General features: G+C 41.8%; 1 protein-coding gene across 5 annotated transcripts in view; it reads right to left on the bottom strand.

Moving 5' to 3' along the window:
- LOC108280422 (neuropilin-1a) overlaps window positions 1-23,866 on the bottom strand; it is a 132,989-nt gene that overhangs the window by 92,815 nt on the left and 16,308 nt on the right. For 4 of the 5 annotated variants that reach the window (XM_053673507.1, XM_047162618.2, XM_017495370.3 and 1 more), the window contains exons 4-5: window positions 7,434-7,664; window positions 6,486-6,653 (exon numbers count right to left, since the gene is read on the bottom strand). The exons of the other annotated variant lie outside the window; for it this stretch is intronic. In XM_053673507.1, the coding sequence (XP_053529482.1) occupies window positions 6,486-6,653; window positions 7,434-7,664 (399 nt within the window). The remainder of the gene's footprint in view (window positions 1-6,485; window positions 6,654-7,433; window positions 7,665-23,866) is intronic. 5 annotated transcript variants of the gene reach the window in all.

Below are 23,866 nucleotides of genomic sequence, written 5' to 3'. Positions count from 1 at the left end.
CATATACTGCCCACAGACACTGGACAGTATCTGTCCATGGATCAACTCTACAAGTATTGTCTTCCTACTTATCTATCTATCAAACTGATAATGATTTTAAACTTTCAGTTTGGCTGTGTCAAGCCAACATCAAAGTTGGTCATGTTGAAGTTTATCTATCTAGTTTTTATTATTCTTCTAAGACCCCAAATTTCTAAACATGCTGTGACTTTTCTAACTGATCGGAATGACAGTTTTCCTGTTACGATAGCTCAAATTGGGCAAAATTTCCAACTCCTCCCTTTCAGCTACTTCCACTAAACTCAGCAGAGTCCTTTAGGCTGTTCAGACTGCTCATATTGTATTTTTTCTAACAGATCTGACTTGCAGTTTTCCGGTAGTCAGGGGCAGACTCAGCACTAGGCAAAGGTAGGCAACCACACAGGGTCACACACTCCATCCATCTCTCTATCAATATACCAGTACAGTACAGTCTCCACATTTCTTTCTATCAATCTACCTGTATCACTCTTTCTCCTTCAGTCTACAGTAAGGATCTCTCCATCTATCAACATGTATCCCTCTGTCTCTCCATTTATTTATTTACTTTCTCTCCATCTATCTATTTACTAGTAACACACAATAAAGCGATCTATCTATCTTTATTATTAGTTTTGTAATGCCTTACTGTCTGTTTGTTCCAGCAGGTTCATAAACAAGCCCCAGTTAGTCCAGAATGCAGCTGCAAGAGTCCTTACATAAGATACGTCCACATCACCCCTATCTTATACACACTGCACTGGCTCCCAGTAAAATTCCACATTGATCATAAAATACTACTATTGACTTACAAAGCACCAAATTTTCTTATGCCACAGTACCTGAGCAAACTTTTGGTCTTTTATGATCCGCCATGCCTACTTCAATCAAAATATGCAGGCTATTTGTTGGTACCTTAAATAGTGAAGGCTTCAGCAGGGCAGTAGAGCTTTTCCTTACAAAGTCCCGCAGTTATGGAACAGCCTTCCTATTTGGGTTTGGTACTCAGACACAGCCTCAGTGTTTAAGTCCAGGCTGAAAACATATTTGTTTAGTCAAGCCTTTTGTGAATAGTTTTTTTTTCATAGGTAAAGGAGCAGATCTGGAGGGCTCACAGGCATAGAGTGTTGTGGCAAGCTGTGATGTTTGGATGCTGTTGCCCCCTTACTCTCACATGTTCACTCAAGTTTGTTGACAGTGAAGTGGCTGGCCGCCTTATGTCCCAGGGTGCCATCTTGTCCATGTTCATTGTGGTTCTCCTTTTTGCCGGAGTCCCTGCTTTCATGCAAATTACATTGTCCGCAACCACTAAAGTACAATAAGCATACCTAATGAGCTCGATCTCTCTCTCTCTCTCTCTCTCTCTCTCTCTCTCTATACATGAGAGAACTACAAATGCTACTTCTGAGATACCAGTGATCCTGGCCCCTTCTGCCCTCTGGACCTGCCCAATCCATCCTGATGCCCTATTTCTTTGTTGGAGTTCTCATCAGTTGGAGATCACTCACTGCTGCTGAGGAATGCCCCACATGGTGCAGCCTAAAGATCATTGAGATTACTAAGGATAGTACGACTTAAAAACCATAAAGATGGCTTTGGACCTCAGTTCATATGAACAGTTATAATTGACTATTTGACCATGTATTACACAGTTACAGAAGAGGTTTATCATGACTTGATGAAATAAGGTGATTCAAAAAAGCACTTCCATTTTATTGTCCTGTTGGAAGTCTCACAAGTTGGCATCATCTTATGACCATTTTAGCAAAGCATTTTCTCTGTGTCTCCTCCCCCTTACAGTTGTTTTGTAATGCCCTTAATTAATTTTACTATATATTTAAATTAAGGTATTTTCACCACATTTTCTTTATGGACTTATCTTTTCATGTGTTTTAATCTGATTAGTGTGGCGACAGGCCCGGGGCCGATGCACAAGAAACAAAGATCGCTCCTCCCGTGACTGCCGCTGGGGTGCTGAAGCGACAGCTCTGCTTCAGCACCACCAATGTTTTGGACAGCCGGAGAACACATGGCAGCAGGTGGGGTCGTCGACACATACACGGCTGCTGAATGGCTGGCAGCATGGAAAATTTCCACCATCCAGCAGGCGACAGGGGTGATTCTCCGCTCGCAAGGGAGAGGAGGCTCTCAGTGTGCATGCGATAACCTTTGCTGTGTGTTTTACACACAATCCCGATGTGAACGAAGACTCCACCCTTGGCTGCACCCACAGCTTCTCCTGACAGCAAGACGGGATCCCCGTTACTTGGGAAACCCCCCCTCCAGAATGCCCTAGGCAACCCTGTGGCGACGAAACACTTCACCTCACACACCCACTTCAACACACACGCACACCTACACCTTCTCACTATCCCTTTGTGAATAAAGATTTGTCCACGAGAGACACCGAAATGGCCTCCTGGGTGTCTGTGCTCTGTCCCCTCACTGGCTAAATTCCCTACACTGGTGGAGGATGCGGGCATGAGCACAGACCCGCCCCTATAAAAAAATTAATAAAATAAAATAAAATAAAAATTCAATAGTTGGATTCCCTGCTGCAGCAACTAATGGAGGCCAGCGTCCAGCAGCAGATGATAACACAGCAGCTCGCCCAGAGCCTACAGGTCGCAACCCGGGAGCTGCTGGCCCTGAAAGCCATGAGCTCTGTGGCCGCCCTCCTCACCCTGATCCCAGTCGAGAAGCCCAGGACCTGCTTCCCCACTTGACCCCAGAGGACGACATTGAGGCCTACCTAGAAGCCTTCGAACAGGTCGTTCACCGGGAGAGCTGGGCTATCAAAGAGTGGTCACGCATCCTCGGCCCACTGCTTTCCGGAGAGGCATGCACAGCTTACTATGCCCTCACTCCAGAGGACGCAGGGGACTACAGAGCAGTAAATAGAGATCTTGGCATAATGTGGGCAGGACCCCCTCCAGGCGGCGGCGGAGTTCCACCGGTGGAGCTACAGGCTGGGGGCCAAGCCATGTGGACAGATGGACACCCTCCTGCACCTAGCCAAGAGGTGGCTCCAGCCAGACCTGCACTCCGCCACCGAGGTTTTAGAGAGGGTGGCCATGGACCGGTTCCTGAGGCCACCCGCAGAATGCCAGGTCATGGGAATGCAAGCCCCCAGGACAGCCAGGGAACTACTGACCACCCTTTAATGCACGCTGACCACCAAGGTGTTCAGTGAGGAGGGACAGGACTACCAAGGCTGCCCAGACTATGGGACACCCAAGGATGAGCCCAGACCGACCAAGGCACACCAGGGGGCCAAAGAAGACCTGGAAAACCTGGCCAGCAGGGCGTGTCCTCCCCAGACTGGACCCGCCGAAACCGCCCCAGCGAGTGAAGGAAGCACGAGTGTGGCAGGCCTACATGGCCCGAGGCGAGGAGGACGTCGGGACAGAAGGTGCACACACACTCTAACCTGCTCTCGTCTGTGTTCCAGCAGATAAACCAGCAGGCGAACTTCGGCCAAGAGCAGGAACAGGACAGCCGCCTGAAGTATTGTTGGGCCCTGATCAGATCGAGGGGGTCGATCAGAGCCCGAACCAGAGACTCCCCTCCTCCTACTTTCTGGTCAAAGGACACCTACTATACCACCGGACCAACTGCAGAGGGGAAACCATGGACCTCTTGGTCGTCCCCAAAGCCAGAACTCCGGCACTGATGCACCTGGCCCATGCCCATCCACCCGGGGGCCACCTCGGGGCAAGAAACACCCTGCAGAAGCTGAAGGACCGCTTTGTCTGGCCAGGCATGGACGCAGAGGTCCGGGGCTTCTGCCAACAATGCCCCCAATGCCAACGCATGGTCCCAGGGAAGCCCCTGCGGGCGTCCCTCATTCCGCTTCCCATCATAGGCGTCCCCTTTGAGAGGATAAGCATGGACCTCATTGGGCCGCTCCCAAAATCTGCCTGAGGTCACAAGTATATATTGGTAATCATGGACTACGCCACCAGGTATCCCGATGCGGTACCACTGTGTAAAGCCATCTCCCGGAACATCGCTAAAGAACTGGTGCTCCTGTTCAGCCATGTGGGGATCCTTAAAGACATCCTAACCGACCAAGGTAACCCCGTTTGTGTCAAAGCTTATGTCTGATCTGTGTCGGCTATTGCAGGTGAAACCCCTAAAGGCACCATCTACAACCCAAAAACAGATGGGCTGGTCGAACGGTTCAACCAGACCTTGAAGAAGATGTTGCGCTGGGTGGTAGATGAGGAAGGGAAGAACTGGGACCTCCTCCTGCCGTACGTCCTCTTTGCTGTCCGAGAGTGCCCCCAGGCATCCACGGGCTTCACACCCTTTGAGCTCCTCTTCGGACAGTGACCTCGTGGACTGCTGGACATGCCACGCGAAGCATGGGAAGACAGCCTTCCCCGTTCCGCTCGGTCATCGGGTATGTACAGGAGATACTGGCAAGTGGCGCTGGCCCCAGAGGCGAGTCCGAAGACGGCCTCCAGCATGGCGAATGGCCACTGGCAGTACCGGGTTCTCCCCTTCGGGCTACATGGAGCACCCGCGACATTCCAGCAGCTGATGGACATTGTCCTGCAACCCCATCATGCCTTCGCAGCCACCTGCCTGGACGATGTGGTCATCTACTCCTCCACTGGGTTGGACCACCTGTTCCAACTGGAGGAGGTGCTCAAGGAGCTCTGGAAGGCCGGGCTGACAGCCAACCCCAAAAAGTGACACCTGGGGCTGACTGAGGCACAGTTCCTCGGGTACCATATTGGCCAGGGCTTATTCAAGCCCCAGACAAAGAAAATTGAGGCAGTGAAGAGTTATCACCGGCCTACATCAAAAAAACAGGTACGTGCCTTCTTGGGGTTGGCGGGGTACTACGGTAGGTTTGTTTCTAACTTCTCCTCTGTAGCCTCCCCCTTCTCAGATCTCACAAAGAAGGGCCAGGTGAAATGGTCTACAGGTGCAGAGCAGGCATTCCAAGCCCTGAAGGAAGCCCTCATCAGCGCCCCCCTGCTACGTAACCCGGACTTCCCCCTCCCGTTCACCGTGCACACAGATGCATCCGAGACCGGGCTGGTCCTCTCCCAGACCTTCCACAGGGAGGGACACCCGGTCCTCTACATTAGCCGAAAGTTGTCCCCAGCTGAGAGGAGTTATGCAGCCGTGAAGAGAGAGGCCCTAGCGATAAAGTGGGCCATCGAGGAGCTACGGTACTACCTGGCCGTGCGGCACTTTGTCCTGGTGACAGACCACGCCCCACTCCAGTGGATGGCCAAGGCCAAGGACACTAATGCCCAGGTAACTTGATGGTTCCTCTCCGTACAGAATTTCTCTTTCCAGGTCCAGCACCGGGCGGGGACCCAACATGGGAATGCAGATGGCCTCTTACGACGGGACACCCTGTGGGTCCTACACACGATGGTAGTAGGCTCAGAGCTGAGGGGGGTACTGTGGCAACAGGCCCACGGTATGCTGTGTGTTTTACAAACAATCCTGATGCGAGCAAAGACTCCGCCCCCTGGCTGCACCCGCAGGATGGGATCCCTGTTACTCGGAAAACCCCCCAGCACGCCCTAAGCAACCCCGCGGCGTTGAAACACTTCACCTACCTCACACCCACACTTCGACACACACGCGCACACACACACCCTCTCACGACCCATTTGTGAATAAAGATTTCTCCATGAGAGACACTGAAACGGCCTCCTGTGTGTCTGTGCTCTGTCCCCCACTGGCTAAATTTCCTACATTAGCCGCACACTGATTAGGCCACACAGCTGTTTAAGTTCGTGTAAGTTCTCGTCATATTGTGCATATGGAAATACTCTTACTTTCACTATTAAACATAGCCATGAGTTCTACTGTCGATTTTTTTATGATGTGACTCCAAAAAGCTGTATAAAGATCTCTGATCACGATTATTCAAGATTTTGAACATTCATATTTCTGACCACCCTGTTCAGGGTGTACCCCGCCTTCTGCCCGATGCTCCCTGGGATAGGCTCCAGGTTTCCCGATGACACTGAAAAGGATCCATGAGTTCCCCCATCATATGTCTGTTACTTAGCTGGGAGAGTGAGGGGTTTTGTGCTTCCCTAAGCCATGTAAAGCCAGTCACCACATCTTTTCCAACTGCTGCTCAGACAATGTGTAAAATCTGGATGTAAGAGTAGGAGAGTGCAAACAGCTACAGTATTGTACTGTATATACAAGTTAAAAGACACCCATGGTTGGCTAGGGTCACTCTTATTTGCAGTGGAAGAAATGACATCCCTTCCATCCACAAAGCAGGGCCAATTGTGCTTGCTCAGACTCTAGATACAGATAGCTATAGCATTCTCAGTATACAAATTCACAATTTGCTGAGGATTGGGCAGATGCATTGATAGCTATGCCACTCAGGAGTAAAAAACCTTTACCAACATAATAAATGTTAAGGACATTGTTTTTCATAATAACTGACAGGATGATTGACAGTGAGCACTACTAACTGGCTTGCTCATGGGTCGGCTCTTGGTAGGAATGGATCCTGTAAGTGGATGAGAAGCCCTCCTTTGTGATGGCATTGTCTGTGTGGATGGAGAGGGACAAAATGCCAGTGTATGACACAACCCGGCCTGGACTTCTGGAACCACAATACCTTCCAATATGAGGACCAACTTGAGAGAGAGAGAGAGAGAGAGAGAGAGAGAGAGAGAGAGAGAGAGTGCTCATTCCATCAAGAACCATGTATAGTTTACACACACATTAAACTGTCAGTATCACATAATCTCAATAAGATGCAATACATGGTGTTAACACTGCCTATTTACCCATTTTCTCCCTCACTGTCATTTTATTTCTCATTATTATGTTGGTAAACAATTATTGCCTTTAACATTAAAGCGACTGTTAGCAATAACCTTAAGCCAACTGCACTTTTAATTAAGCAACAATAACATGATGGGCAAATAACATGATTGATTAACATTTTTTAAAATACAGATTGTAAATTATATTCATATAGATATTCAAGTTGTTTATATTAATGGTATATAAAAATTGTAAATAAACTACTTAGTGATGCAACTAAAAGAATTATGATTATTGAGTGACTAATTCTGACTCATGCAGATCCACAGCACTGTAGTGATGTGTCATTCATGAATGATTCGTTCATTTTGAACGAATCTTTACTATGACTCGGGAACAATGAGTTGTCTCAGAGAGTGATTCATTTCCGGACACCCACACACACAGAGAGAGAGAAAGAGAGAGAGAGAGATTTTAATTATATTCTGCTGAAATGAACGAAAAGACTTGAAAAAAGATTTGTTCATTTTGCTGAACGAGATTCAAAGATCCGAGTCAATAATATGATCCGAACTTCCCATCACTACAGCATTGCCACCTCACAGCTCTATGGTCATGGGTCATGTATGGGGCTTTTCTCTCTATACCTGTCGGGTATCCGTCCCAGATCTCTAAGTAGTCAAATCGGCATGAGGCTCCAGTTGGTGTCAGGTTCATGTCAGGTTCCATGTCAAAGCTCTCAAACTCCAACACAATCTCTGACATCTTTGGTGCAAAGATGATGTATGTGCACTCCAGGTTGTTGGGGTATTTATCAGGGAAGCCTGGCGTTTGGATCAACCCGCTTAGAGCAGTGAAGTTTCTAGAACATTCTGAGACTGACAAGACCAGAAAGCCATAGAATGTTAAGACATATACTGTATGGAAGCAAAAATACTATTTAGATTTGAATTAAAAAATAATAATAAATGACTAATAAAAGTCATTGAATTATAAATCATGCAAATTACCATTGAATTAACTAAACTGAAATATTTTAGGCCAAAACCACAAAATCTGTAATACATTTATTTTGAATGAATCTCCTTGAAGTTCTAATTAGCTTTATTTCAGTGTTCAGAGATTCACAGTATAAAACTCATGTTTTCAAAAAAAAAAAAATACATTATATATTCAAATATATTTACAGTGTACACAAATTCAAATTCAGACGTCATTCAGTTTTTAGACACTCAAAACCTGTATCCAGATTGCTCATTTCAGTCCTCATATTTAACCAGTCAAATTCATGTATTGAAAGGAACTACAAAATTCTATACAAAAAAAAAAAAAAAAATCCAGTTTAACATCTGGACTACCCAGGGGTAGGCAAAGGCAATCGTTTGTGGAATGTGGTGTTGTCCTCAAATGCCTTCTTTTCTTAGGAGTGCACTCCTATATCACTATATCAACAGAACACTGCAAAGGCAATCATGGATGTGAATCTGATCACAAAAAGAAAACAATCTTTTGACAATTATGTCTGCAGGGGAGTGTGGGGGAATGAGCAAATTATAATGTGGCACACCTGATGCCTATTTGTCATGGATATGCTGGAACTAGCCTTGGATTATGATTCCCAGCAGCCACTACTACACACATGATCGTGCCACATGACTGGTTACACCTGATTCACATTTTGGGTTATTAACATTTTAGTCATGGTTTGTGCAGCACTCACTGACTATGACTACGTTTACATGGACAACAGTAATCTAATTATTGACCTTACTCTGAGTAAGACAATAATGTGATTAAGGTGTTTACATGAGTCGCTTTTAAAATACTCCTCTCATGTTCCCATTTTACATGTTATAGAACATAGTTCAATTAACAGCACACGTCATTATGTCACCACGCCACATCGTCCGATGTCCCTCCAGAATTTCACGTCTCAATATACAGTTCATCTTCGTTATGGTACCGTATACAGTTTTAGGTGGTTTTATTAAATTTTTTTACAAACACTTCAAGTGCGGTTAATTATTTGTCATGCTGTACGTGCAAATAGACAACTGCTTGAAGCCGTGGGCTGCGTCCCAAACCGCGTACTTACCGTCTATATAGTAGCCGAGATACATGTATTTTTCCTACTACAGGCCTATAATAGGCAAGTGCGCGGTTTTGGATGCAGTCGTGCTCTCTTTTTTGCCGTAAAACGGTTGAGCACTGCCGTGTGTGATCGTATCCTGTCGCAAAATGCGGTGAAAATTCTCACACGGTGTTAATAGTGTGATTAAGGTGTTTACATGTCTGTAATGCACGTCGATAATGCGACTAAAACAGGAGTACTCCACATGTGTTAATTCGATTTGTGTTTACTTCGAGTATGACCTTAATCGGATTAAGATAATTAAAAATTGCTGTTTACATGGTAGTTTCTTAATCAGAGTATTGTCTTAATATGGTTAATATTGGATTATTGTTGTCCATGTAAAGGTACTGTATGTTTACATGGACAGCAATAATCTAATTATTGACCTTATTCTGAATAAGACAATATTGTGATTAAGGTGTTTACATGAGTTGCTTTTATAATATTCCTTTAATGTTCCTGTTTTACATGTTATAGAACATACAGTGAGGGAAAAAAGTATTTGATCCCCTGCTGATTTTGTACGTTTGCCCATTGACAAAGAAATGATCAGTCTATAATTTTAATGGTAGATTTATTTGAACAGTGAGAGACAGAATAACAACAAGAAAATCCAGAAAAATGCATGTCAAAAATGTTATAAATTGATTTGCATTTTAATGAGGGAAATAAGTATTTGACCCCCTCTCAATCAGAAAGATTTCTGGCTCCCAGGTGTCTTTTATACAGGTAATGAGCTGAGATTAGGAGCACACACTTAAAGGGAGTGCTCCTAATCTCAGCTTGTTACCTGTATAAAAGACACCTGTCCACAGAAGCAATCAATCAGTCAGATTCCAAACTCTCCACCATGGCCAAGACCAAAGAGCTCTCCAAGGATGTCAGGGACAAGATTGTAGACCTACACAAGTCTGGAATGGGCTTGGACCATTTCCAAGCAGCTTGGTGAGAAGGTGACAACAGTTGGTGCGATTATTCGCAAATGGAAGAAACACAAAAGAACTGTCAATCTCCCTCAGTCTGGGGCTCCATGCAAGATCTCACCTCGTGGAGTTGCAACGATCATGAGAACAGTGAGGAGTCAGCCCAGAACTACACGGGAGGATCTTGTCAATGATCTCAAGACAGCTGGGACCATAGTCACCAAGAAAACAATTGGTAACACATTACGTCGTGAAGGACTGAAATCCTGCAGCACCCGCAAGGTCCGCTGCTCAAGAAAGCACATATACATGCCCGTCTGAAGTTTGCCAATGAACATCTGAATGATTCAGAGGACAACTGGGTGAAAGTGTTGTGGTCAGATGAGACCAAAATGGAGCTCTTTGACATCAACTCAACTCGCCGTGTTTGGAGGAGGAGGAATGCTGCCTATGACCCCAAGAACACAATCCCCATCGTCAAACATGGAGGTGGAAACATTATGCTTTGGGGGTGTTTTTCTGCTAAGAGGGCAGGACAACTTCACTGCATCAAAGGAACGATGGATAGGGCCATATACCGTCAAATCTTGGGTGAGAACCTCCTTCCCTCAGCCAGGGTATTGAAAATGGGTCGTGGATGGGTATTCCAGCATGACGATGATCCAAAACACACGGCCAAGGCAACAAAGGAGTGGCTCAAGAAGAAGCACATTAAGGTCCTGGAGTGGCCTAGCCAGTCTCCAGACCTTAATCCCATAGAAAATCTGTAGAGGGAGCTGAAGGTTCAAGTTGCCAAACGTCAGCCTCGAAACCTTAATGACTTGGAGAAGATCTGCAAAGAGGAGTGGGAAAAAAATCCCTCCTGAGATGTGTGCAAACCTGGTGGCCAACTACAAGAAACGTCTGACCTCTGTGATTGCCAACAAGGGTTTTGCCACCAAGTACTAAATCATGTTTTGCAGAGAGGTCAAATACTTATTTCCCTCATTAAAATGCAAATCAATTTATAACATTTTTGACATGCGTTTTTCTGGATTTTCTTGTTGTTATTCTGTCTCTCACTGTTCAAATAAATCTACCATTAAAATTATAGACTGATCATTTCTTTGTCAGTGGGCAAACGTACAAAATCAGCAGGGGATCAAATACTTTTTTCCCTCACTGTAGATTGATTAATGGCACACGTCATTACGTACCCTTGCCACGCCGTCTGTCTTTGTTATGGTACCATATACAGTTTTGGGTGTTTCGTTTTTAATTTTACGAAAGCTTCAAGTGCAGTTAATTATTTGTCATGCTATACCTGCTATTAGACAACTGCTTGAAGCCATGGGCTGCGTCTGAAACCTTGTACTTACCTACTATATAGTAGCCTAAATATGTGTATTTCACCTACCATATAGGAGGTAAGGATGAGGTTTCAGACGCAGCTGTGCTCTCCTGTTTGCCGTCAAACGGTTGATCACTGCCGTATGTGTGTCTTGTTGCAAAATGCGGTGAACACTCCATCATGATGTTAATAGTGTGATTAAGGTGAGTAAATGTCTATAATGCATGTCGATAATGCGATTAAAATAGGAATACTCCACATGTCTTAATTCGATTAGTGTTTACTTCGAGTATGACTTTACTCTGATTAAGGTAATCAATAATCGCTGTTTACATGGTAGTTTCTTAATCAGAGTATTGTCTTAACCAGGTTAGTGTCGGATTATTGTTGTCCATATAAACATACTGATTGTCTTGCAGTGTTTGTCTTTATGTGTGCTCCTTGTTTCCATGGCTGTGTTTATGACATGATTATGTGCCTTAACGGTGTATCACGAGTTCATAGTTGATATTTGGTGTATTGTTTTGTCCTTTATTAAAACTAAATCTGCACTTGCATCCAACTTGCCTCCCGTTATGTGACACTATTTGTGGTTTTTATACTCTCCCTCTCTGATAGTGAGCTGAGCATGTGCATTTGTGTCAAAGCAAGCTGAATGATATACACACTGAAATTATTCAGCAGTTCAGTAAATATTATTATGAATTTTGTCTGTTTTCTTTGCATATGATTAGAAGCAAAGTTGAAAATAATACATTTGTATAAAGTTGAAATCGTGTCAAGACGTGTGAGGTTTAAATGCATACAGTTTATGCTATACTACTGGTGTGGGGCATGGCTTTTGAATTCAATTTGCATATGGGTATGAGGAACTGCCTTAATTTTGAGCATTATGTGTTTTGAATGTTTCTTGTTTGTGTTGGGTTTTCAGTCATACAGCTATTGTGTTATGAAATATATTGCAATATCAAGTGTTTTGTTAGTTTACTTATTTCACCCTATCGTTCACCTCCCGTGTTTCCCAGGCGGTACGGTTGGTGTATATGCATTCAAAGTTAAGTAGTTTTGTTTGGTTCTGCTAGTGCAGTGATCATAAATGCTGATGTAAGTGCATGGTCTGTGAAAAATGGTTTGATGCAGGGGCAGCATATATGCAGGGGTGTCATAATCATACGGGCATATATGGATTCAAAAAGCCTACTTAACCAACTTGCATGCACACAGAGACTATGCAGCAGACTGAAAAACAAAGAGGGTGAACTAAATCTTTACCAAAAACCCTTGATATTGCAAAGTATTTCATAACACAATAGCCCTCGGCCTTAAAGCCAACACAACACAATAAATATTGAAAACAACCTTTCCACAACTCTGAATCAGTTTATACAGTCCCCTCTCAAACTACTGGAACAGCAAGGACAATTCTTTTGTTTTGCTGTAGACTGAAGACATTTCGGTTTGAGATCAAAAGATGAATATGAGAAGAGTTTAGAATTTCAGCTTTTATTTTCTGGTATTTATATGTAGATGTGTTAAACGACATGGAACATAGCACATTTTATCATACCAACCAATTTGTAGGCAAGCAAAAATATTGAAACGTGACAGACAGGTGTTTCATTTTAGCCAGGCGTGTCCTGTTTGAGTGTTTAAACAATAAATAGCATTTACTCGTGTTTGTAGGCTTTGGTTTCACCTGTGAAGACTACATATGTTGTTAAAATATCAGATAAAAGAGCTGTGTATGGGGGAAAAATCAAGGAAGGCCCTGAAAAAGAAAGAAACCACTGGTGTGTTGAGCAACAGACACAGAATAGGTAAGCCAAGGAAAACAGCTGATTGTGAGACATATTATGAGACCTGTGAAGAAAACCCAAAAACAACAGACAGTGACATCACCAACAACCTCCACAGGGCAGGGATGAAGGTATCACAATCCACTGTTTGAATAAGACTTTGAGAGCAGAAATATAGGGGCCATACCCCAAGATTCAAACCATTCAATAGCAGTAAGAATCAGAAAGCCACATTGGAATTTGCAAAGAAATACAGAGATGAGCTACAAAAGTTAGCGACTGATGATTAGTAGTACCTACTTAGCGTGGCTCAAGGTCCCTCTCAAGAACGTTCAAACTAACTGTTCCTCGGTGGTGGAATGAATTTCCAACCTCAATCCGGCCAGCAGAATCTCTCACCATCTTCAAAAAACAGCTAAAGACCCACCTCTTCCGTGAACACCTAACCAACCCATAAAAAAAAGAAAGTTGCACTTACACCTCTACTCTGCGCACTTTGCTTCTTCTGGAACTTAATTAATGGATCTTGTATGGTAGCACTAGTTGTATTGTTCTTTGCTTGATATATTGCTTTGCTTGTATTTTCTCATTTATAAGTTGCTTTGGATAAAAGCATCTGCTAAATGAATAAATGTAAATGTAAAGTTCTGGAACCAACATTAACCTCTACCAAAGTGACAGAAAGGCCAAAGTGTGGAGAAAGAAAGGATCTGATCATGATCTGCTCATGGGGGTAGTGTCATGGATTGGGTTTGCATGGCTGCTTCTGAAACAGGCTCACTAATCTTTATTGATGATGTAAATCCTAGCTAGGGTTTCGATTATTATTTGGGTGTCTGTGTTGATAAGTGACAAAATGACAGTAACTGGAGGGTAAAGTGGGGTCTTTGTTGGGTTTTAGGTGAAGTGATATACTGGCAATATTCATTTCTGTGGGTAGTGTCATATTCTGTTTAATTTCAGATATCAATCTGTTGAATAGTGGTGCCAGGATAGTCCAGAACAGAACAGTCCTGCTGTTTTTTTAGTAACACTTACTTTTTCAGCCTTTTGTTGCCCCATTCCAACAATTTTGTTTAGATGTGTTGCGGCCATGAAATTCAAAATTACCTTATTTTTTTCTTAAAATGGTACATTTACTCAGTTTAAACATTTGATATGCTTTCTGTGTTCTTTTGTGAATAATATATGGGTTTATGAGATTTGCAAACCATTGCATTCTGTTTTTATTTACATTTAACACAGCTTCCCAACTTTTTTGGAATTGGAGTTTTATATATATATATATATATATATATATATATATATATATATATATATATATATATATATATATATATATTTATTTATATACATACACATATATACATACATACATACATACACACACACACACAAACACGCATATACTGTATATATATATATATATATATATATATATATATATATATATTATATATATATTTTTAGGGCTGCACGATTATGGCTAAAATGATAATACCGATTATTTTGATCAATATTGAGATCTCGATTATTTTATGGACAACATTTTTATTGCACTTTCACATTTAAATAAACAGACCACTGCTTTCACCGCCATATTTTGCTACATTCCTGCTTATGTACAAATCTTTGCATCAAATTAGACTGATCCTTAAAGTGCATCATCTCATAGAAGCTAAATATAAATAAAATTTTACCCAAAATATAGGATAAGTAAAATTAAAAAGGCCATCAACCAAATGAAAATATGCATCAAATATAACAATATGCAACCAAATGAAAACAATTCAGGCGAATGCAGAAAAGTCAATAATAGTGTTTACAGGAGGAGAGACGCAGACAAACCCACTACAGTGATGCAGGGGTGACGTCATTTTGTACCGAAACCCGGAAGTTATCATCACACCGCTTTCCTTCACAAAAACCCAATAGGATTTTCACATAGACTTTTGGATTGTTGCAAAAAATAATCTCTGTGATCAACAAAAGTTTACAAAACTAACATGTTTTGTCCATCAATATAATTTTCACAAATGAACACAACTTTTATGAAGTTTGAAGCCTAAATACAATCGGCAGAAATAAATAGCTAACCATACGCTATAAACGAACTACACCACGGTCGCTCGACTTCAACGTCACCATCACCAAGCTTCTGATAACTTCTCCAAACTTCATTTAAAACATTTTCCAGAATACAGATTTCTCTGTGGATGAATCTTCATCAACATTTTTTTTTTTTTTGGGGGGGGGGGGGGGGGGGGGGGGGGCATTGTGAGAACCAGTTTCAGGGCTCTATGATAATTTCTTTACAATTACAAAATCACAAACATTTAGGAGCACAGTTGAAGTCTGGGTTTTATTTATTTATTTATTTAAAGAAGGTAACGATAACGTGCCATATAACACGCAAGTAGCATGAGAAAACTTGAGCTTGTCAATTATGACAGAATTTATGAACATAGTGTGAGCCATGACAAATTAATTTACCTTCTGATAAACTAAATGTAATATTTTCAGTTAATTTTACAGACTGCATGCTAAAAACAACTGTTAACCTGTTCCACCTTGTAAACAAATACAATAAACCTCAATGTTCAGTGTTTGATGTCTGCTCCTCTTAAATATATTTAAAGCTACACTATTAGACATTTTCTTGTCATCATAATGGCTTCTCTGCAGTATTTACACACTTGTTTGGTTGACTGAGGAGATGAAAAGCAGTGTGAAAGTAACTGTTGCTCGGTGTAGATGTATTTTGGACCTCCTGTAGTTTTTATCCCGATTGTATTATACGACTCTGAACGGCTCACTTCCACCGGTACGAATAAATATTTATTCACAATCACACAAAGTACTTTTCAGTCACAAATGTGAGTGAAATGGTCGCACTGTAGAGCCGTGAGTTTTTTTCCTGTTCAGCGTGATGACGTTTAATGTCCCCGACAACCTCTGTAGTGCCATGATTTCCGAAGCGAAGCTAGCAGCTCGAGCGCTAAAATGCTAACTCGTTTCCAAGTTTTGGTGCTACAAAATGACGTCATCCCTGCACCGCTTTAAGGTGATTGGCTGTAAGTGTAGGAAGCGCTTGATTTGAGTGGAGAAAACAGCGTAGCTGATGTCTTTAAACTGCAATATCGCAATCAATCATGTTCATTTAATCGTGGGCAGTCAAAATCGTAATCACGATTGATATTCGATTAATTGTGCAGCCCTAATATATATATATATATATATATATATATATATATATATATATATATATATATATATATATACATACACACACACACACACACACACACACACACACACACACATACATATATATAGATATATTGTCGCGACGGACCAACAGCCGGCGCGCATAATAAGAAAGTCGCTCCTTCCCCGACTGCCGCGCAGGCATGAAGCGGACAGCCTCTTGCCAAACACACCATCAGCCGGAAGAACCGTCACGGTGGGGCGGGACCGTCGACGCTACACCAGCCGGTGATTGGGGAATCCGTCGGGAAAATTCCACCACTCAGGCGACGGCGAAAGAGTATAAAAGGACTACGTGCGCGGTCTTCAGCAACATAGCGGTATTCCGATCTTTAGCGCGACGCCACCATTACGCTACCCCCCCGAAGGTTTGAGTGCAGTCGAGGCCGCCGGATGGTGAGAACGCATACGGCGGTGGATGACAGCACGGGAAAACCCCCCACACACCTCCTGGGAACCCCGACACGCCCTCGGGAGCGTCGCAACGCCAGCCACACGCCCACAAAACCCCCTCACACTCACACACACGCCTCCTCACTGCAGACAGCACCCACATAGAAAAATAAAACCCTAACCACTGGATCACTAAAAACCTGCCTCTTGTGAGTCTGTGCTCAGCCCTTCCCCTTACTAATTCCCTTACTATATACATATATATATATATATATATATATATATATATATATATATATATATATATATAGATATATATATAGATATAGATATAGATAGATATAGATATATAGATGCACCGATACCACTTTTTTCAGACCAAGTACTTACATTTGGGTACTTGCCGATACCAAGTACCAATATGAATACTCCACACTTTTCGGAATGCCCCATGTCTGAAGCATGTCATCAAATGCACCTGCTATGGCTTGGCCAGTGTGCGAACCCCTAAACTGCATTGCTTGTAAAACGACTCTCTGGGGAGTAAAATCCTCATCAACCCACTGTGCTGTTAAACTTAGAAGAGGCATTGGGCTGACTCTGCTAGTCCAAATATCTGTGGTGAAGGTGAAGGCCGAACTGTCCTGCAATAGGTTCCTGATGTGCTTTTTCACCAAGTCATGCAGCTTTGGTAATGCGGTATCTGGAATGTGGTTACGGCTGGGAATCTCATAATTCGGCTCAAGTACACCAAGAAGACAACGAAATCCTGTATTATCTACAACTGACAATGGTTGGTCATCAAGAGCAATGAACTGGGTAAGAGCTTCTGTTATTTTTACTGCCCGTGGGTTGTCTCTGGACATTGCTGCAAAGTTGGTTGTCGCTGTATCCCGCTGCTAGTGTGAGATTTATTTCTGTTTTATATTTTGTATAAGAGTTTTAAATGCTTTATTTTATTTTAAATGGTTATGTGCGATTAGACAAATTTATGTTATGAGTCAGTATATTTCAGTATAACTGTGTTGAGTATGAGAAGTAGTGCTGTTGCGCTTGTGCGAGTGACGTACTGAGTTCATATTGGGGTAGGGGGACATGCGCAAGGGGAGAGCGTGAAAAAGTTCATGTCAGTGATCCATGAGGAAATGTAGCTCTGGCAATAAAGTTAGTAAAAGCTTTATTTCTACGTGTGTATGCCTGCATTATTCGAATCTGTTTAGAGATTGGACCGTCGCAAGTTCTCCTTAACCCCTCTTACACTAGCATTAGCAAACTCTTTGCACTCGGTGTTATGTTTGTTCTTTAGATGTCTAATCAAATTGCTTGTGTTAAATGAGCTATTTTTACCCCTACTCTTGACAGTTTAGCAGAGCATAGTTTGCAGTCTGCTCTACTTTTATCATCATCACTTATCTTAAAATATCTCCAAATTGCTGACATTGCTCCTCTTCCGATTACCTGCTCAACTGATGAGATGTTAGGCTATGTCATGTTGTCATAAAGTGGTATCGGTGCAGTTGTATCGGGGTAGTTTTACAAGTACGAGTACAGGAGCACAGTATCGGGCTGACACCCGAGTACTGGTATCGGTGCATCCCTATATATATATAAAATATGTGTGTGTGTGTGCATGTATATTTATTTATTTATTTATTTATTAGGGCTGCACAATTAATCGAATATTGATCGCGATTACGATTTTGACTGCCCACGATTAAATGAACATAACATTATATACATGACTGCAATATTAACGTCTAAAGTTCGTCCTCCGCTAATAGAAAACTCCACTGCAGATCAAATCAAGCACTTCCAACACTTACAGCCAATCACCATAGAGCAGCGCAGGGATGATGTCATTTTGTTGTGCCACAACCATGAAACGGAGTTAGCATTTTAATCCTCAAGCTGCCAGCTTCACTTCAAGCTACAGCGCTGTGCACGAGGAGAAATCATGACATTAACATGATGCAAAATGGCACTACAGAGGTTGTCGGGGACATTAAATGTCATCACGCCGAACGGGAGAAAACTTTGCAGATAAACTCAGGGCTCTACAGTGCGACCATTGCACTTACATTTGTGACTGAAAAGTATTTTGTGTGACTGTGATTAAATATTTATTCGCACCGGTGCGAGTGACCTGTCCGGAGTTGTATAATACAATCGGGATAAAATCTACAACTCCAAAATGCATCTATACCGAGCAACAGTTACTTTCACACTGCTTTTCATCTTCTCAGTCAACCAAATGAGTGTGGAAATACTGCAAAGAAGGCATTATGATGACAAGTAACTCTGTACATCATTTGCTTCAACTTCCCGATCTCACAAACCGACATCTTTTATTGATGCCGCAAAATGACCTGAACTTGAACCTGCTCGTGTAGACACAGTGGCTTCACGTGGAGTAAATGAATAATAATGCTAACGCTACAAGGTGGGTTTAATTCAAACTTCTCTATTGAATAATTCCTCACCAATCATTATCAAGAGTAGCAACTGTTGTAGACATACAGTACACTGCCGCTCTCCTTCACCAACTCTAATTCACTTCATTTAAACTCATGGTTGCCAGATATCACTAGAAAAGATATCTCCAGTTTCCATGTTTTGATTTAATCCCCCCAAAACACAATATTATCAGCAGACATGGACACTGTACTAGGGAACCTAAAACTGATAAACAAACAAAAATAAATACTAAAATTAATTTAAAAAAATACTAAAATGTAAAGACAGAAAATGTGCTTAGTTATAAATAAATCATTTAATATAAAAAAATACATATTACAATAACTTCATTAAATATAAATAAAATTAGAAATAATGTTTAATTACTATGGGTTGCATTTAATATCAATTTGACATTAAGCTTAGTAAGTTATTTCCTTAGAAAGCTATTAGCCTTTTCCCTAATATGGATCTATTGTTTTTAAGATATTTAAAAATAAATATTTTATCCTCGTTTATTTATCAATTAACCAACAGTATCTCATTGCTATTATTTTAATTCAATTAACAGTGACCATGAGCAGAGAGCTTACATTTAACTGTTTATGACAGACCTCCTGATTAAAGTTTAAATAAAAAAAGATTGGTAAAAATCCTCATCGGAGCATCAGTAATGAACACCATTAAACTAAAGTGCTTCCCATCTGATGGGTAAATGAACTCGCCCAATCACATCCTATATGAGATTGTTCAGATATATACACAATATACACAGAGTGCATCACACAAATACAGCATATAATGACAATAAACATGAATTAAACTAAACCTTTTAAGCAACTCGCACCAGTTTCCCCAACCACTTGCAGACGATGTAGCATTTTGGATTTAAACATAAGTTTGTCTTAAGTTTGTCATCACTGTCATCTGTCCCTGCTACACAGACTCTGCATTGTAAAGTTTGTTCTTCTTTGTGGCATTTAATATAAAATGCCCCCTGCCTTACAGGACTTTTTTCCACTGTCACTGGATGATTACACCTCCATCTGATGGTGATTGAATTTGCTGGCTCAAATTTAGCCTATTACCCAAAAACACTTAAAATTCAAATTAGAATCCAATACTCACATCTACCTCTGAGCCCAGTTGGAGATAGAAAAAAAGACATCAGCCGTGAGTGAGAAGAAGCAAGGGTCCAGCTTTATTGGTTCCGTTCCACCACACGAGATCCACACCGATGAGAATTCTCAGAAGTGATCTGATACCCTGAGCTTAAGCTCCAGTACTTATACTGTATTTACACAGTAAATAACCCATATGTTTCAAGAAGACTATGATATCAATACCAATAGGGTTAAAAAAGATCTCATCTACCTTACTATTATGTTCTAAAAAAGGGCTATTCCACTTACCATTAGCTCAAAAAACAGGGCTTTTCAACTTACACATAGAATCAAAACCAGGGGTTTTCAAATTACACATAGAATCAAAACCAGGGCTTTTCAAATTACACAGAATCAAAACCAGGGCTTTTCAAATTACCCACAGAATCAAAACCAAGGGTTTTCAAATAACCCATAGAATCAAAAGTGGAGAGACAAAACAATCTAGAGTGACCTTGGTCTTACTATTATCTCGCGGGGGGAAGCTTGACTCAGCTACCATTATAAATGGCTCCTCATGGTTTTCTCTTAAAATTAAGGCCTTCCTTGCGAGACAAGAATCTTCACCATCTGAATTATTAGTTATATTTTCCTGTATTTCTAGTTTATAATTTATTTTTATATTTGCTCTATATCTCTATTTTATATATAGTTATACTGCTTGAAAAACGGTTTACTGTACTTCCTACTTCATAATATCATTACAGTTCTACTGTCCTACATATCCTATTATTCTGTATTTTATAAAGAGATTTCTATTATTATAAGATATTACCCTTATAATATCTTAATACTCCTTTTTATTATTCTTATAAAGTTATAATGTTATGTGCATGTGTGTTATGTCTACATGCCCGCCCTTGACTGTGCGAGAGTGTGTGTGTGTGTTAGCGCTCCTCAGCTCTTATACTTCTGTTTGACTCTTCGACTAATAAACCATAGTGTAGTACTCTTAAAGATCTTTAAAGTGTAAATCCAATTTGTCAATATCCGCCTAATAACGCTTCTGTGTGTCTAGGTGCCCATCGTCAGTCCTTCTTCTCCCCTTTACTGAATCTGGATCTGCATCTCGATCAGGACACTTATTATCAGCTTGCGCATCTCACTGCTGATATCATGGTGCTACTTAACTTTCTTCGCAGCACCCCCTCTGGAAATGGAAATGCGGGGTTCCCCCCCCTCTCCGATACAGAATCTTCCCCGTGAACGTGTGTATTGATGCCTCTACACAGCCAAAACCCCCCTCCAGCTTTCAGTCTGAGGGAGATGTCACCTTCTCTGACCTGGGCCCCGACCATTCTTCCCTCTTCTCACCTGCCAGTCTGCCCCACTCTCAGTGGTCCTCTCATTTCCCCCTTGCTGACTTTCCCATATCCCCAGGACGCACCCCATTTTCTTCCCCCCACCGCTCTCCTCAAGATTACGCACCCACCTGTCCTGTGAATTATCAATAAAACTACATATTACTCATACTAAGTCTCCCTCATGTTTATTTCATGTCATTTTTATCCACAACAAATTCATGTTGGACATAAAAAGTAATTTACACTAGGTATTCTGCTAAAGCCTATGGTACGGCCTCCCAAGTCCGGCTCATGCCTGCCCTGAGGCCAAAGAGATAGCCTCCCACACCATGCTCATGCCTGAGTCTGATGAGACAGCCTCCCATGTCATGCTCACACCTGAGGCCAACGAGATGGCTTCCCATGCCACACACACACCTGACGCCGATGAGACGGCCTCCCATCCCATACTCACTCTGACTGTGGAGCCTTGTTCCACCCTCACGGCCTTTCCCAGCCTCATCTCTGCTCCCCAGCTTTGATGTCTTGTTTTTGCATCAAACATGTCTTGTAGAATTATGCCCAAAATGTTCTACCCCACATGGTTTGGGGTGATTTAGACAGGCTTGAATGTTTTTTTTGTTGTGAGAAATGGCTTCTGTCAAGCCACCCTACCCCATAAATGAAGAATAATGATAATGAGTCTTTATTGGTCACATATACAATCGAGCACAGTGAAATTGTTTTCATTGCATACCCCAGCCTGTGAGGAAGCTGGGGTCAGAGCGCACGGTCAGCCATGATACGGTGCCCCTGGAGAAGAGAGGGTTAAGGGCCTTGCTCAAGGGCCCAACAGTGGCAGCTTGGCAGTGCTGGAGCTTGAACCCCCGACCAGTTCTGATCAGTAACCCAGAGCTTTAACCGCTAAGCCACCTCTGCCCTCTGATATTGTTGTCACATGCAGGGAGTGACCAGTGACTCTGGAGTGACCAGTATATCAATAAAGTGGTTAGATATCCATACAGCTCCTTTCATTTTGTTGTAGGTCTCTTGGCATCCTACCTGGTAAGTTTTTGTTTTGTCCTTTTGTTGGTTTTGGAGGATTTTGGAGACATACATGTACAGTCCGGATATGTATTTGTATTTGTTCAGGACACTTTATCTGCTCTATATGAATAATGTATTTGTATTCAGTTATACACTCCTACTGCAGATGGAGAGAGTTTGACATATTGTTCACTGGTGAATTAAAAATATTGTTCAGAATACAGATTTCATGGTTTAATTAGTTTCTTGGGCTCATTTTGCTGCTTCTTGGCATCCCATATTTCTCTGAGGATTGGGTGCCCAATAAAGGAGGGAAAATTGCGCTGGAGTCTCTAAGCCGATCAGAAACTGTGAACATCAACCTCTCACACATTCAAAGTCTCTCTCGCACTAATGCACTATCAATGTCTCTCTTTCTCACACACACTCAAAACCATACAGTACATTCATACTTGTCATTCTTTGTCTCACACAGCATCAAACCTCTAACCTTTGATAATGTTTGAGATAGACTTTGGGTGTGTATGAGAGACTTAGTGTGTGTGTGCAAGAGACTTGTATAGTGTGTGAGAGAGACTTCTGTGCGAGCACACTGAAAGTCTCTCTCACACACATCCGAAGTCTCTCTCTCACATACGCAAAATCTATCTCACACACTATAAAAGGTTAGAGGTTTGATGCTGTGTGAGACAAAGTATGACAAGTATGAATGTATTGTATGTGAAAGAGGTTTGACAGTGTGTGCAAGTTATTTGTTATTTTGTATGAAAAAGTATGACTGTACATGAGGGAGAGTGTGTGTGAGAGTATGATGGTGTGTGTGTGTGAGCAAGGAAGGAAGTATAACAAATGCAAAGAAAGGCATCAGGTGTGCCATGTTATAATTCACTTATTTCCTCACACTTCCACTGTAAGTTCCCTTTCAAGAACAAATGATCATGAAAAGAGTGAATCTCCTTTTTAAATCTGATTCAGTCCACAATTGCCTTTGCAGTGTTCTTTTGATATAGTGATACAAATGTGAGAGGGAGTAGAATTTGATGGAATTTGGCAGCAGAGAATAAAAATGCACAACATGCTTGATGCTCGATTGCCTTTGCATACCCCTGGGTGGCCCAACATCTTAAACTTGAATTTTTCATATTAATTTTTTCAACCTGAATTTGACTGGTTGAAATGAGCACTGAAATAAGCATTCTGAATAATGGGTTCTGGATATCTGAAAACTGAATTATTGAATTTGTAAACAGAAAAAAATGAATATGTAGGTACTTTATTTATTTATTTATT

Source organism: Ictalurus punctatus, chromosome 20, assembly GCF_001660625.3.
Source record: "Ictalurus punctatus breed USDA103 chromosome 20, Coco_2.0, whole genome shotgun sequence".
Lineage (NCBI taxonomy): Eukaryota > Metazoa > Chordata > Actinopteri > Siluriformes > Ictaluridae > Ictalurus > Ictalurus punctatus.
This window is presented reverse-complemented; position numbering and strand designations above follow the sequence as displayed.